The 16,906-nt window shown below is 37.1% G+C and overlaps 1 protein-coding gene across 1 annotated transcript; it reads right to left on the minus strand.

Annotated features, from left to right (window-relative positions):
• Nucleotides 1–4,484: 4,484 nt before the first annotated feature.
• Nucleotides 4,485–15,034, minus strand: ANKRD46 (ankyrin repeat domain 46). Its single transcript, XM_011376183.2, has 4 exons — nucleotides 14,898–15,034; nucleotides 12,225–12,562; nucleotides 10,913–11,071; nucleotides 4,485–6,546 (listed from the first exon to the last, which is right to left on the minus strand). The coding sequence occupies exons 2-4, from the start codon at nucleotides 12,533–12,535 to the stop codon at nucleotides 6,330–6,332; spliced, it is 687 nt and encodes a 228-aa protein (XP_011374485.1). The 5' UTR covers nucleotides 12,536–12,562; nucleotides 14,898–15,034; the 3' UTR covers nucleotides 4,485–6,329.
• Between the last annotated feature and the right edge of the window lie 1,872 nt (nucleotides 15,035–16,906).

The raw sequence follows: 16,906 nt of genomic DNA on the forward strand, positions 1-16,906 counted from the left end.
AAAGTACACACAGGAAAACACGTCGAAGAGCTCAACACGAGACATGCCGACCCACCGACCTGCCGACCCACTGACCCACCAGGGAAGCGGGCGGTGAGTGAATGGCTTTGTCAAACACTGTTAAGCGGGGGCATTTTATAACCCCAGGGCTTCGGTTTACAAACGGTCCTGCAACCATAAATCTCCTAACTTGAATTAAAAGTATGCAGCCGACAATGAGACTGAAGAAATACTTGTTCTACTGAGAAAAAGTAGTGTCACTGACCAGTGAAAATGCAGGAACACCGCACCTTGCCGTGGAAGCTCGCGAAACTTTTGCTTTCTCACGGCATTTCCAGGTGGAAGGTGCTTTGTAGTAAAAAGTACATTATTTGATGTGGATTTTTTGTGACGAGTGAAAAGATTTCTTACTTAAAATGTTTATCAAGGGAAGATGATAGGTTTGTGGCAATTCTCCTGTGTATTAACAAATGGAGACCGGGGTTGCAGAAAAATATATCCTGGCTTATGACAGTGTCAGTTTAATGTACAGGTCAGTGTTTCGGGTAATTATTAAAGTATACAGAACACAGTGACAAGAAAGTTTATCTTTGTGTTTTAAAATAACATTTAGAACAGCCTGTGGTAGGGGACGGGGCGTGGAGATGTGTGAGTAAGAAGCCGTGCAGAAGTGAGACTAATAGATTGTGTCTGGATCACATAAGAGTTCTGCCCTTTTCTTGTTGGATCGTAGTCATTCAGTCCCTCTTGGTCTTTTTCCTCTCTCTAGGTGACTTCTAATGTCCCGCCATCTCTACAATGCTGCAATTATAGTAACTTGTTAATGTTCATTTAACAGGCTTCACTCAAATGATTAACCAGAATACCAGAACAGAACAACCTAAAACATTTGATTTCCAGAGTTTAGCTGAACGTTAAGTCCTTTTTGGAACAGAGAGGCACATAAATAAGGTAAACTGACAATTGCAGGTATGCCAAAAATCATAATTACATTTTGAATAAGAGGCAACAATTGCAAAAGATCAGTGCGTTTTCTGCTGTTAGCTTCCAGAAATTGACAGATACTTTTGTGGTAGGCCTAGCAATTCATAGCAATAACTGTATAATTAACTCTCTCTCTCTCATCACAATCCAAACATAATTTAAGAGAGCTTAAGCAATACAGAATAGCATAAATAAAAAGTGAACATTTAGAATAAGAAAATAAAGATGAAGATATAAAATAAACGAGGAATGAGATTCTAATAAATCACCATAATAATCCAATATTACAGTTGCTTCTGGTGGAACCCAAATTTGGCATTAAGCCTTTCAGCATCCAATGTGAAAGAAGAATTCTACCTAATCAACTACATAATTCAGAGAACATATGATGGAAGTAAAGCTCAGCAAAAATGCAGTTGTTTGTGATTCTAAGAAGCAAGAGTTCCTGCTCAGGGGTCTTCACAAAGAATAATTGTGCCAGCAGCAGGCCCCATAACTTTCCTTGAATAGATGCGGTGGTTGGGTACACAGGGCTGGTCCTTACTTCAGCGCCATCGCATCGTGGCTAAGTAGAGGGAGGCATCACAGCATGATGGTCAGAGGAAGACTTCCATTCCGTACTACCTGAGTTCAAATCCTGGCTCTGCCACTTACTAGCTATGTGGCCCTGGGCATGTCATTTCAGGCACTTCAGGGGCCTTAGTTTCCCCGAGGAGTGGATAACAACAACAATTTGTGAAGATTAAGTGGGTTAGTCAGCACTGTACGGTGTTACTACTTGTTAACAGAGTTCAGCAAAACCACTTGGGGTGGGCACTGCTACAGTATAGCCCAAAATCCAGCTCTGCACTGACCCAAGTCCAAGGCATATTTTAAAACACTGCTGTCCAAAAGAACTTTCTATAAAAATGAAAACGTTATGTATCTGTGCTGACCAGTGCAACAGTCTCTAAATATTATCTGCTAAGCCTCTGATGAATATTAGGCAACAAGGAACTCTGAATTGATTGTACTGACATCTAGTTTAAGTGTGGCCAACTTTCTGCTGCCAGGTGAATGTAGACCCCTATACCATGGGCTGTAGAGCTGTGATGTCAAGAGTCCAAGGATGATGACTGAACAGGACGCCGGCCTGTCTGAGCTTCAAGGAGAGACAGTGAGGCGTCTATGACGGAGCCAAGATCCTCCCTAGGAAATTGTTTTGTATCTACATCAGAGCACAAAGAAATGGGCTTGGTCTCAAAGTTCTACTTCATCCAGCACAGCTGGGATTGTTTCAGGGTAGTTTAACCAGATACTGGTCTCTTTTTTCCCCGGTTAACTTTTCAAAAATGCTATTTCCTGGTGGTACCCTCCAACATAAATTATTTGGAAAAGGTACAAGATGACTAAATAAGAGAAGTTGTAATATGAGTCCCAGGTAAAAGTAACAATTGCTGAAATCAATAAAATGATTTCATATAAATCATGCAATAGAAAGGCAAAATAAAGGGAAAGCAACTGATAATAAAATGTGTATTTCAATCTCTTAATGCTCAGGCATAGCCACTCTAGAAACAATGAAGTCATCAGTGGCTATACATAGAATCACGCTATTAATCACACTCAATTATCATCAGTAGCACTGCTGTCAGTAACAAGATTTCTTTGAAACAGATACAATTTCTGATCAAGTTTTAAACATAATAAAGTGGAATCTTCCCTCAATTACCTAGTGGTTATTTTTGGAAAATTCAGTGTACATTAAAACTGTATAAAAATACTTTGTTTTAAAATGTAAAGATTAGGTTTTAAGCTTAGATAACTGAATTTTTTTTTTTTTTTAAACCCATGTGAATGCTTACCAGAACATTCAAGAATCATGCAGGATGTGGAACAAATCTTTGTTGTGCTAAACTGTCCATGTGCTATGGAACGTAAGTCTTTGGCTCCTGTCCACTCCTTGCCAGGAGTGTCTTTGATTATTTCTAAAACCACTGGTCTGAGCCAATCATATTAAATCTATCAACCCCACTCCACCAATGACTGGTTCATCAACCCAAGCCTAATCAACCAGCGCATGGCATTGGTTGGTTTGAGAATATGTCTGCCAAGGAAACATAGAAGTTTGCTGGGGGCTTCGAAGGAGTCCCTAAGAGAGAACCACAGGAAAAATGTTCTCTTTCTTCTTCTTTCCATGATTACAAATGGATGTGAGGCCTGAAAATTCTAGACTCATTTCAAATCCAGCTGAAGGATGAAGCCAACAAACAGGAGGGCAAAGCCAAAAACACCGGGAAACTGAGCTAAATTTGCATTATGTCTCTCTTGGGGTTTACTCTACCTCTGGATTTCCATTTACATAAATCAATAAACTTCCTATGGTTTAAGCCATCTTGAATTTGGATTTTGGTTTCTTGTAGCTGAAAGTACTTTGCTACATATATAATTTCATAAGTCAAAGAAGAAGGCCTGATTAAACGACAAGTGAATATTGCTTCTGGACTTCTAAGGGATAAAATAAAGGAGCTATGCAGGTCTTTAAGGCCTCGTGCTCTTATGTGAAAGAGCTACACAGTATGAGATTATGTATTTCTTCAATCAGGTGGCTGGCATATTGTGGAAGAATGTCTAGCACAGTTCACACACGCAGCATGTTGGAGGAAACTTGTGAAAGGTAAAAAGCTATTTAATCTGAAAAGAAAAAATGTAGCTACAGGTAGAAAAGTAAAGCTATTACATACAAAGAGCTCTACAGGATGGACTGTAGACATGGTAGTAAAAACTGACTAAGTCTCTGCTTTCATGATGCTTATAATTAAAGAGTCAAATGAAAAACAAAATACACGCTTACAGAGTATGGTAAGTGAGGAAATGAGAAAAAGACAGAAATGGGCAGTCACATATGGCTAACTATGGAAGATTTTCTGAATATGTGAGGCTTTTGAGCTTAAATTTTAAAGGTTAGTAACACTGGGAGGATGTGGGGAAATGGTACGTTACAGAAGCAGGAGAAGATAAGTATTATGGGACAGGAGTGGACAATTTAGTAACATGCTGCTGAGACAGCATCAGGCGAGGTTCTAGATGGCACTGCTGCCAGGTTCATGACAGCAGGGGATAAGAAAAAGCAAGCTTATAACTGAGGACAGAGCCTCCATCAGGAACGCCTGTTCCACTATGTCCTAGCTATGACCTTGAACGAGCTACTTAACCCTCCAGTTAGAGCCCTCATGTTATAAAAGGGGGAAATGCAGTGAGGCGGGGAGGAACACAAGGAAGAAATAAAATAAGGCATGTAAAGTGACCTGTATAATTGGAAGATGCTTAATCAAGGTAGTTATTATCACTTTTAAATTCACAAGCAATTCACCCAAATTAGTTTCAGAGCATTTATAAGGCTAATTTATATAAACTTGGTATACCTATTACATCAGGTTTAGAAAAAAACTCTTTTAAAACAGCCAACTGCAACCCATTTTTAAAAAACCTTAAATTAAAAGAAAAACAATGAAAATGGATTGTGATTAAGAGATTATAAATACATTTATTGGCAGTGTTACTGAATTTTGAATGCAAAGAATAGGATACAAAGAAATCAGCACTTAAAAGGAAACATTGCTCTTAGAAATGCAACATATTTACATATGTTTAACTAATTTTGCCTATCTGTTTAGATTTACAAGCAAATGTAAAACGAATCCCACAACTTTCATACTGAATATACTTCGATTTCTAGTGTTCTAGTGTCCTCTGTTCTAAATTAGAGTTCGCTGTTTTTTCCCATATTTACACCAAATGTTATTTACTTTGTTTGTATCTAACCTAAAAGCAAGACTCTGAGCTGATACTGAAGCAGCGAGGTAAATCAGGAATTTTAAAACAGCTCCTTAGGAAAGGATAAAGCCACATGAAAGAAAATACCTCAATTCTAGATATGTAAATACAAAAGAGAAAATAATGAGATGCAAAACGAACTGCAGAAATACAGATTCTATTCTAAACTGTAATTTCTAATCCTAGCAACAATTCAATTAGCAGGAGCTTGGATGCCTTTGTTTTCAAAAGTAAAGCCATTAGTTCCTTCACTACAGTCTTCTGACTATACCCAATGAGTAATTATCAAGTCTTCAGATTCCTTTTTAATAACCCAAGAATATGGTTTATACATAACAGAATCATTAACAAAAGAGGCCTTCAAACATACTGCTGAAAACTGCAATGTAGTTTGGGGGCCAGATTTCAATTTACATAATATTACCATTTAAAAGCGTTATGACGCCCAGCACAATCGTGTTCAGTGCTATTAACTCAGAAACACTCCATCTGTTCTTGCCATCAGAGAACTGCGGTCGTGGATGGGATTGTTATGACAAGTCTACAGGGCCTCTGAACAGGACTGCAAACAAAATGAAATAATTATGAACTATGATACAATTGTGACACCATGGCAAGCTTATAGAACTGAATTTTTCACTATAATAATAGCACTACCAAATTACAGTGACAGTTAAATATCATAATTATTTTTTCCCTGCTAACTATTGAACAGAAAAAGTGTTTTCTGATTATATTTCTGATGAACAAAGTTATCTTTGAAATAAATACTAGGGGAAATTGAAAAATGAACAAAATGAAGTCATGTTCATTTTTTACAGAGATTAACAAAAAGCGGTTTACAAAAACAAAACAAAACAAAACAAAACCAAAATAGTCTTAAAAACAAATATAAGATCAAATCAATTATTTTTGAAGAAAATATAGCTTACTTTCGAAAGTTCTATTTGGTTTGTGACTAGACTTGAAAGTATTAAAATAAATCAAATGGATTCCAACAATACTGATTTACTATGTGGGATTTGAAAAAAGCACTTCAAGTTTTAAGCTGAATGCTTCACTCTCTCCCCTACTCCCAGAGAATGTGAATAAAAGGAGAAAAGGGGCTCTTGCAAAAATAAACAAAAACAAAACCAAACCACCAACCAAAACTAATCAAAACCTTTTCCTTTTTGAACACTTCGCTTTAGTTGGTCCTATATTAGGGTAGGTTTCTATAGCAAGGACTTCCTAGTCTCTTCCTTCACCTTTCATTCTTCAGCCATTTCCATGTTTTCATCAAACCTGTGTAGACTTTCCTAAGAAGTCAGGTTGAGTCAGAGGTAGCTTTAGGATGCAGTATACTTGAATACAGTATATAGTTAGTTCAAATAAACATGTTGTTCTAAAAGGATTTCAATACATAAAAATGCAAAAAAAAAAAAAAAATGTACAGCTCTCACTGCTTTGCACTAAGAAAACAATTTTGAGAAACTGAGAAATATTAGAAGCCAGGAAACAGACTTCTGCCTCATCTTCCAGGGGCTCCTTTAATGCACCAGTTCAGGCTGGTTTTCTACGAAGGGTAGCACCCCACTCACATAGTAGGCAATGCCAAGAGACAGCAAAGCAATGACAAAGATCAAGAGCAAAACCCTCCAGAAGCCCAGATCCTCTACAAACTCCTGCCATGTGGTTCGGAAGCTGGACAGGACTCCTTCACCCTGCTGTAGGTTGGGATTGAGGAGAGAATGGCTTTCCATGGCACTGTGGAAGAAGCAAAGAGAAAATAAAACAGCATGAAATAACACATTCCACTCACTCCGAAAACATAAAACAATAAGGAACTGTATTACTTGGAAAAGACCAACCTTATAATACAACACTCACAAGAAGAAAACTGACATATATACATATACTCTCACACACTTACGTACTGATTTATGTGTATCTGCACTTATCTGGACAATCTACCCTAAACTGTAAACTGCTAAACTGTAGTGATTATGTTTCTTGGTTTTGTATTTAGCAGAGTCAAAGTTAAAAATCCTTTTCTAATAAAAAGTTCCCATGCAGAAGTCTTGAAGTAGATCAAATGAGTTGTTTCCATCAGGTGCTAAACCAAAACACATTTGGTTATTTTAAATTGAGAATTTAAAATGAAAATTCATAATTTGAGAATTCATGTTAATGAAGATAAGCAAAGACGGGCAAATCTAAAAAACTGTTTAATATAGTACGTGACTCTTAAAAGGGGATTATTATTAATTTAGTTTAATAATCGGACCAATGAAGGAATTCCTCCTTTTAACTGTAATTCGCTAATAATGGATGCGTACTCCCCAGTCTGTTGGACATTTGAACACGTTTACTCATTAGGAATTCTTCTTAATAGTTTCCCCCCATTGGTCTTAGTTCTATCTTGTACTATAATACAGAATAAGTACCTCTTCTGCATAAAGGCTGAATCTAGTTGAAATAAGGTAGTATAAACACCATAAAAACACTGATTCTGATTTTAGAGCTATAGCGACATGAAATATGACTGCTATGAATAGAAAACAGTATATCTGACTTTGGTATCTGGAAGCCCATAATGTGAATTCAAAGCTCTAAGGGATTAGCACCCACACTTAAGTCACAACATGCAGGCCCAATAACAAGGTACCATTTAAATTAAAGACACAATGACCATAATCATATGTATCAACTACCTATTGCTTATAAAAGGTTGTTACTACCCTACCTAAACCCCTTCTCTTCATATTCCTCCAACTATCTGGGTACAGAACAATGAAAATGACATAAAACAATGTCTTGGAGTTTGGTTCACTATGCAAAATTGGCAGTTTTTTTTTTTTTAACCTACAACTTTTACTTCTTGACACTGTTAACCATAGGTTCTTCGGCCTTTACTAGTATTAGAGGTCTTCTCTTATCATGGGATGCTGACTTCCTAATGCACCAGTCTGTTGGACATCCAAAACATTTTTCATATTAAAAGATGTTTATTCTCTGAATAAGAGAAGATATTTACAGCAGAAATCTACAATACAAAAATTCAAGAAAATTCAAGCAAGTTCAAAAAATAAGAGTAGAACACTGAGAAGGCCTAAATCCATAAAACTGTAAACAAAATCAGGAGAGGTTAATTCTGACTTGCATGAAATTTACTAACTATATGTGAGTTGACATGATCTTACTCAAAGATGTTAGATGTAAAATGTGAATTCTCAGTTTAGCATTCTCCAGGAACTCATGAAGCTCTGCCAGTCAGAATGTTCTAGCGACTCTATTCAACAAAATGTTTTCTATTGTCCAGGAAATACCCAATTCTAGCATGATGGTGTGTGTGCGTGTGTGTAATTTTTTTGTACATGTGTCATCTACATTGTCTTTGTCATCCTGTATCTACAAAGTAAAAAAGAATTAAATTAAACTTAGGCTATTTGGTGGAGTGGGGAAATCTTTTCCACCAATTTGATTTATAGGCCCTTAAGAAATTATGCTATGTCTCAGGGAAACCTAAGGGAAATGGAAAATATTGTAGTAAACGCATTCAAACTCTTTCTTTGCCTTCTGCTCTAGAAAAAGCTGTTTCACAGCCATAATGCCATGTGCTAGCCAATCCGTTTGAGCTTTTTTTCTCAAAACTTTTTTGAGATGTAATTCTGATACCATAAATTTACCTTTTCAATGTGCACAATTCAGTGGTTTTTAGTATATTCACAAAGTGAATCTATTTCCACAACATTGTTATCACTTCTATAAGAAACTCTGTGCCCACAGCAGTCACTTCCCATTGCCCCTTACCCCACCTCCTGGCAAGCCCTAATCTACTTTTTATTTGCCAATTCTGGACATTTCACATAAATGGAATCATATAATATATGGCCTTTTGTGACTGACTTCTCTCATGTAGCATGTTTTCAAAGTTTATCCATGTTGTAGCATGTACCAGGATTTCATTCCTTTTTACAGTGGAATAATATTCCACTGGATGGCTAGATGACGTTTTGTTATTCATTTATCAGTTGATGGACTTTTGGGTGTTCGCCACCTTTTGGCTATTATGAATAACGCTGCTATGAACATTTGTGTACAAGTTTTTGTGTGAACATATTTTCAATTTTCTTCGGTATACACCTAGAAGTGGAACTGCCGGGTCATATGGTAATACCGTGTAACTGTTTGATGAACTGCCAGAATGATTTTCAAAGCAATTATACTATTTTACATTCCTACCAGCAATGTATGAGGGTTCCAATTTCTCCACATCCTTGCCAACACTTGTTATTGTCCATCTTTTTGAGTATAGCCATGTTCCTGGGTGTGAGTGGTATTTCACTGTGGTTTTGATTTGCATTTCTCTAATGACTAATGAAGTTACCTTTAAGCTCTTTAATTTGAGCTTCAACCACTACGTTTCTATCATGACGCTGAGGGGCAAGAGTAAGATGAGACAACCAAGATATGACAGCCTGATAGTCCTAAATTAATAATTCAATTTGTGAAGAACTGGCTTTATACAGTTGCTGTAAATAATACAAATTTTCATGCTGAAGTGAAATGGCAGGTATGTGAAAGAAAGAGGAGTAAATATTTCATACTGAGCTGCTCAAAAGACTAATTACTTAAGTAATCACAACTGAGGCAAAATAGAGTTAAGAATTAATTTCTGATAAAGAGATGTCAAGACATGAACTATTAAAATATATCAAGCAAAAATAAAAACAGATTCTTGAATAATTATCATGGTAAAGAAGCTTAAGGTAATTTACTACTATTTTATAGAAAGATGAGAATAAGTTTCAAGTTATTTTGGAAGAACGTGATCTATAATAAATATTACCTAATGCTATTATTTTGTTATTAAATTGCTTACGGTATTCTAAGAGCCCACCCAAAGTACACAGGGAAGAGAAAAAGGGCTTGCAAATGCATCTTCAACTTCCTGCTTATTTTACCTATTTGTCAGCTTTCAGTGATAACCCATGAGAAGCATGCCCTCTTCTAGAAGTAAAACCCTTTACGTTCTTTGGACAGCAATAAATATTTGAAAGTATGTAAACAAATAGCCCTAAGCTTGAGTGGAATTAATGGTCCTCGGGGAGTACCCCAGTCAGCACATGAAGAGGAAGGAAAGCAATCATGAGTACAAAGGTATCGAAGGGTGAACTACAAAAAATGGAGAGGATTTCATTTAGAAATAAAAGAAACAATGACTCCAACAGTCTACTAGGTCCATAGGATCCTAAATCCAAGTGCTGGTTCATCAGTTACTGGGTCAACAACTGGTAATGGCTCCGGAAATACATTCCACTAAAAACTGTAGGTGGAGTCTATAGTAAACTCCTGGTCCTCCTGACCTGGTATAATCTGGAAGGTTGGAACTCCTTGCTAGACAACCAAATACATGCTAGTACAACAAAGTCTGGCCTATTGACTTTATTTGTTGAGCTAGTGAGGCTAGGAGAAAAAATAGTTTGTCATCTTTTCAGAGCTCCCTGAACTGTGTTCTGACTGCGTCTAGATGAGAAATGATATATTTAAGACCCTGTCAGTCACTGCATCTTAGTTTCAATTACTTAGAGGAGCCCAAATTTCATTTGTTGCAACTCATGTGAAGGTCACTTCTGCTTTCACATTACTGAATTATGTATGTGTTAAACCTTGTCTTACCTTCTCTCCTTTTGTTTTACCTTTTCTCAGCAGTCTACTTTCCTACCTCTGAAACTACCTTTTTGGTTTTTTTTAATATTATCTAAGTTCTTAGCCTTACTTATCTTTCCCCTCCTTTTTTGAAATTCCATGCTTTTAGTGACTGATAGTAAAATTCTCCGTTTCCTTCCCTCAAATTCGGTTCTTACCCACCTCTTCCCCCTGTACTGCCAGTACAGCAGGCTGGCTTCCTTGCACAGTGACTAATAGAACATTGCGTGCAAGTGGGCACGTAGTGCTTTCTGTTAATAGCTTCTCGACTGTAATCTGGAGCCACGGGGCCTATGTAAAGTTCAAAGAAAGTATCAAAGCTCTGCACTTGAAAGCAAATAAATATAAAGTTCATGAAGCTGTCATAAAAGATCCAGAGACTTAAAGTGACTTGCCCATTAAAAAAAAATATCTTAAGTACCTTTCACTCTCAGCTGTCTGCATGGTCTCCAGTTTTGAGTGGGTTCCTCTGTTAAATCCTTTTACCTCCTGTTCTTCCAAAGATTCCAGCAGTCGGATGACATCTTTATTCACTCCCCTGCGCTTTGCCAGAACTAAGGGTGTAGCACCTTGATGGTTGCTAAAAAAAGGCATAAAAATAAAGAGGTATCACAGCAGTTGTATTGCACTGTCAGTACCTTTTGTGTAGACGGTGAAGAAGGCATGGGCCCAATTAACTCAAAATTAAAACCCAGAGCAGAACCAATGGTAGAGCCGGAACCTGACTTTTGAGTTAACCTTTTTTTCTTTTAGGGGAAAAGGAAAAAGAATATGTAGGTCAAAGAGTGGATAAATGAGAATGAATAAAAGAAAAAGAAGGCATCTTCCCAGAAATTAACTGGAAAATCTAGTTCTAGATTTGTTCTTATTTGATGTTTACATTTTATTGGAAGAGTACTTGTACTAAAAAAAAAAAAAAAAAGTCTAAGAATTAAAAAAAAATCCCAAAGGAAACCAAATAAGCTGCTTTGGTACACTTAGCTAATAATAGGGGAGAACCTGAATCACACTGAATCCTGTAGTCAAGTTCCACCACATACTGTCCTTATAGTAGCAGAACCACTTTCTGTCTTATTCAGATTTAGCGACATTACAGCACCAATAAATTAGGGAAACATATAAGTGTAGTTTAAAGAGCATGCTCAGTTTTAAAGGCGGCCTGACATCTTTGCCACTCAAAAGAGCGGGCACCTCTAAAACAAAGAAAACCACTTCTTCAAATTGTTCAGTATAAAAAGGACTCTGAGCCCCAGAGAGATTATGAAGCTAGCAGGAATAGTATATAGTCAAAGGCAAATAAGCTATGTGACCTTTGTTAAGTCATTTAACCCTTCTCATCTCAACTACTTCATCTGTAAAATGAAGATAACACCTACCACAAGAGCTATTCATTCTGAGGATCAAATGAGCTAACTTAAGTAAACCCAACCCATAACAGCTTTACAACAAAGGATAGTTCTTTTCTTCTTTTTCCCTCGTCTTCCAATACGCAATTAACTAGCAGAACCTAGCCACTATTTTCATAGAACTTACACTGTTTCAGCATAAATCTAGAAGTCAGATCCTTGTTCCCTTACTCCCCCAACAAGACTCCACTGTTTTCAATGCCTTTCTGAATGTGTCACTACAATGGATGAATGAGGAAACAAAATCAATAGACTCCGAGATTAGACCACTGGTTAAGAGACTAATGGGAAGAAATGACTAGACTTCAAAAACCACAGAGAACTTACCAAATATCAATTTTGAGTCCATTGGAAACTAAGAATTGAATAGTATCCACATGACCACAGAGATGAAGAGCTGTGTTCCCTTGATAATCTGTGGCCAAAAGATCAGCACCAAATTTATGCAACAACTGGCAGATGTCTACATTCCCCCGGGCTGCTGCAAGGTGAAGGCCTGTTCTGCCTCTGCTGTCACGAATATTTGGGTCAAAGCCACTTTCCAAAAGCCGCTTGGAATAGTTAAAGTCTCCATCAATACAGGCTTGTAGCAAGGGCACATTAGTCTGAGAAGAATCATTTACAAAAACGTAGGACATTGTTCTGATGTGGTGGATAGAATATGCCTGTAATGAAATACGAGGTGAGTGAGAGTCAGTGAAGCCAAACTAAATCAAGACAATGAAGTCATTTAGAAAAGCACTTTTTCTTATCCTTCTTGGCCTCCTGCCTCTAATAAATTACCTCACCAAACAGAAACAAGAACAAAGTTATCAATTATATTTTATTTTCCATTAAAATGTCTTATTTTCTTCATATCTGCTGGATCAAAATTGCAACTAAATTACTATAAAGTTCTATTTTCCTTTTCATCATGTAAAAAGATTAAGAGATATTTTTAAAGTTAAGCAAGATATAATTGCTTAGATTTAAGTTTATTGTATTGTCAGAAGACATACACACAATCCTTAGACTTCAAAGAACCGTCTATACACACGTATACATGCAAATGCTACTGCTGTTAATTAAAACAAAGTAATTCTCTTTCATACAGATGCTTCTTAGTGTATTTGAGATATTCTAAATACACTAAGAACCGTCTGCTCAAAAGTTAACTAAATCAGCATGAAAAAAACACAAATAACTTAACATTCAATAAGGATGTGCTAAATGTCATATTTATAGAGCAACCTTCAAATTTTAATAGAAAGGGAAAAACAGAAAAGTAACAAACTGAAGTTAAAAACTGGAAATATCATTAAATCAATTCAGATTGTCTGTCTTTTTTACAGTATTGACCCTATTCTGCTCTGTTCTACAGCTACTTAAATATCTGACTTTACCAAACTCCCATTGGCTAAGACTGAGAGATGAGAAAAACCAAGTCTGTCTGGGAACACAGAGCTGGGACAAAGGCAGCGATCTCGACCGTGTCCATTCTAATGCTTCACCCACTTGAGCAGTGTAGCCTCACCAGTCAGTCTGTCCACAACTCTTTCACTGATACTTCCCTGGTCCAGGGGTCTCTCAGTGCAGCAATCTCTGCCTGTCTCTCTCTCCTTCTTGGTTCATTTAAGAAAAAGTGAGAGCCTGACAAAAGAACCTTTACTAAGAAATTGAAGAGAAAACAAAGCAAAACAAGGAAACAAAAGCAGTGGCTGATATGTTTATAGAGATGGCTCCCTTACTCTGAGGTTACAAAAGCTTAGTCACAGACAGGCTTGGCTTATAACTTATCGGCCAAAGTCTTTCTTTCTGGAATGCTGATGGAACTGGATGCTAGACCCATCTACTCCTATGCGTAACCTGAGGGGGCGTCTGAAAAGCGTGGCTGTGGAGTTTGGTGAGATTCTTGGCACCTGCTCCTTTCAGCCTGGTTTCTGATCCCAGTCCCTCTGATCCCAGGCTTCCTGGTCCCTCTGATCCCAGGCTTCCTGGTCCCATGGGTTCTCCGTGCAGAGGGGAAACAGTCACACGTGCTAGGGCCTGTGCTGAGCCAGGCATCACACTAGGGGTTCATAATCGATTTTACTTAACCTTCCTAACAACTCCATGGGATGGTTTATTACACCTGAATTTTAGTAAGAAGTCAGCGAAGGACATTAAGCCAAGAAAAGGGCATGGTCTTATACTAGTCTTTCAGAAAGATTACTCTGCTGGCAGTACGGAGAGGTCAGATTGGAGGGGGTCAAGGTTGGAGATAGGGAGGTTGATTGGTAGGTCACTGCAGAAATCCAGACAAGAAATGATGAGAGCCTTATCTAAGGCAGTGACAGGGAGAAAGGGCATATTGGAGAAGGATATAAAAGACAGAATTAGCATAACTTAATGACATGTTGGATAGAAAGGGTATAAAGGAGCTGTTAAGGATAATTCTAAATAAGGGAAAAATCTGCTTATGATTAGGAATTACGGAGATCAAGATAAAATAAACTTCAGATTATGATACTACATAATGCTTTTTAAAGAAATTAACCCAATGAGAAAAAAAAAAAAATTACTCAATAAAATAATCAAGAATTCTCTTTTGAGAGTAATGTGCCTATTTTCCCCTAAAGTACTCATTAGATTGGGTCATTAAAAAAGACTAAGCTATCATAAACTGTTTAAAAAATAAACCACCAGGTCTCAAGTGCTTTTCAAGATGTAATGTGCTTTGGTTAAACTCTGTATGAATAGATAATGAAAAACAATCTACTTGGTGTTTTTGGTTCAAACACAGTAAGAATTCTTGTGGTTTGCAGACTGGGATTCTTTTGAATGTTGGCTAAGTAAAAAAAGCCTTTCTTGTCTATTTTTTAAGAAAGAATAAGTGTGGTGTATTGTGTGAGTTTCTTTGCGTCCTTGAGAAACTGCTAACCTTACCCCTAAATTTAATAAGCTCAATGACAGATAACATTTTTCATCTTGATCACAGAACTGAACCCGCCCTAAACCAAGGACACAGTAGAAAATACTCACGTAGGCCTTAAGATTAGATCTTTCTTTCAGTGGTCACCTGGCAGTTTCTCTGAATTCTGAAGAAGGTTCAACAGGATATCCAGAAACGTGCTGGCAAGGATCTACGGCAAATCGAAAATTCAGTTATAATGAAGGTGTGGTGTAGAAAAGGACTCACTGTTCTAATAAATACAGACAAGCTAGTGGGGCCTGTACATATTCTCCAGAAAATCTACGGGTATGGCATCAATTTATGAGGCTAGTACAGTAAGTGACGAGTAATAAGGTAGTGAAAAGAAAGAAGGGCTTAATAAAGAGCGGCTCTGTTGCCTGCGAACAAGACAGCATAGTCAGAAAGATAGAAGAAGAATCAAATTATGTGCCAGCAGTGGAGAAAAAAACTGGGCTCCAAAAATTCACTCTAAGTCACTGAAATTCAGAATGCATATTTTTCACATCAATGGTGGCTAGATCTCAGGTTAGCCCACAAAAGCATTTTTAAAAATATGAGGTAAAAAAAAGTAGAAACAACCAATACTTATATTTTAACCAAACAGAATACATTTAAGAAAAAATATTTCTTATTTATCTTGAATGCTGGTACTTAAATCCCAAGATTGTCCTCCCTCTTTTATTTTCAGCGTGAAAGAAAAACTGGCTCAAATCTATGTGCAGTCTTTTCCACATGCCTGACCCCACTCCTGCTGAACCCTGGTGCCATTCCACCTTCACGCTTTCCTGGGTCTCAGTCAGGTGTCTCTGTGCACTGAGAGACATTTCAATGGTACCCTGTCTGTCCCACTGCACTCTTCTCTTGAAGGATCCCTAAAAAGGAAGTCATGAACAGGCAGTATGGACAACAAAAAACCAGTACTAATTTGCCAAACAAACATTTACTGTGTGCCTGAAATGTGCCAGTGGTGGGGTATAAAGTTTAAATCTCAAATTTACAGCTCCGGCTAGAATCCAGGCTAACCTTTCAGTCATTCACATTCACTGTTATCAAATCCCTTTAAATAAACTTACATAGGGGAATAATTAATGGTACTTTATGAAGTTCCATTTACAATAGGTAAGGCAGGCTGTATCATAAGGGCTACCGGTGCTGGGTTAGAAGTGAAGACCAGGGCTGACAAACTATACATGAGGACCAGTCTCACAATAGTGTCAACAAATAGCATGATGGCTGAGAATACACAAAACATCTACCCTCAACTGTTTCTAGTTTTTTTTTTTTTTCTATAATACCAATTAGACAAACTTCATTACACAGAGTCACTTAATCGACTTCTTTGAACAAATACTGATTCACCTAAAGCCAAGTATTTTCCTTTCTTGTCTTGACCCCTGGAGCTGAGTTTTCATGTCTAAAGCCTTTCTCTAATACATAATCTGGCTTTAATTTTCAATGTTAAAATGGAGTAGAGGGGTTATTCTGAAGACAGGAGGGTTCATATTATGAAAAGGATAAGTTTTACTTCTCGTTTGGAGATAGAACTATAGATTATATAATTACACCCCCCCATAAGCCTAATGTTCCCTTAAATTCACAAGAAAGACAATATTTCCATCATTTTCTTTTGATATGAGGCCCTGTAAGAAAATAAACTTGATCAAATAACAGATTTACATGATTTCAAACAATATTATACAAATGTATTAGACGTAACTCCTAGAAACCCGCAAAGAAAATGTCTGAGACCCCAATTAAATCTTAATCACTACAAACTAGTCATAGCTTCCTCAAGAAGTTATAGAAGTGAATAAAATTCAGGACACATGTTAACTATTGTCCAAAGGGTGAAGAGGACTGGAAATTTTTAAAATTAAGCTTTTTGAGATGATTATAGATTCACATGCAGTTATAAGAAATAATATAGGGATCCTGTGTACCTTTTACTCAGCCAGTTTCCTCCAATAGTAGCATCTTGTAATACTATGGAGTAAAATATCTCAACCAGGACATGACATTGATAGTCAGGATATAGAACATTTCCATCACGAGGATCTCTAATTATTACCCTTTTTTA

This window comes from Pteropus vampyrus, unplaced genomic scaffold (assembly GCF_000151845.1).
Source record: "Pteropus vampyrus isolate Shadow unplaced genomic scaffold, Pvam_2.0 Scaffold287, whole genome shotgun sequence".
Lineage (NCBI taxonomy): Eukaryota > Metazoa > Chordata > Mammalia > Chiroptera > Pteropodidae > Pteropus > Pteropus vampyrus.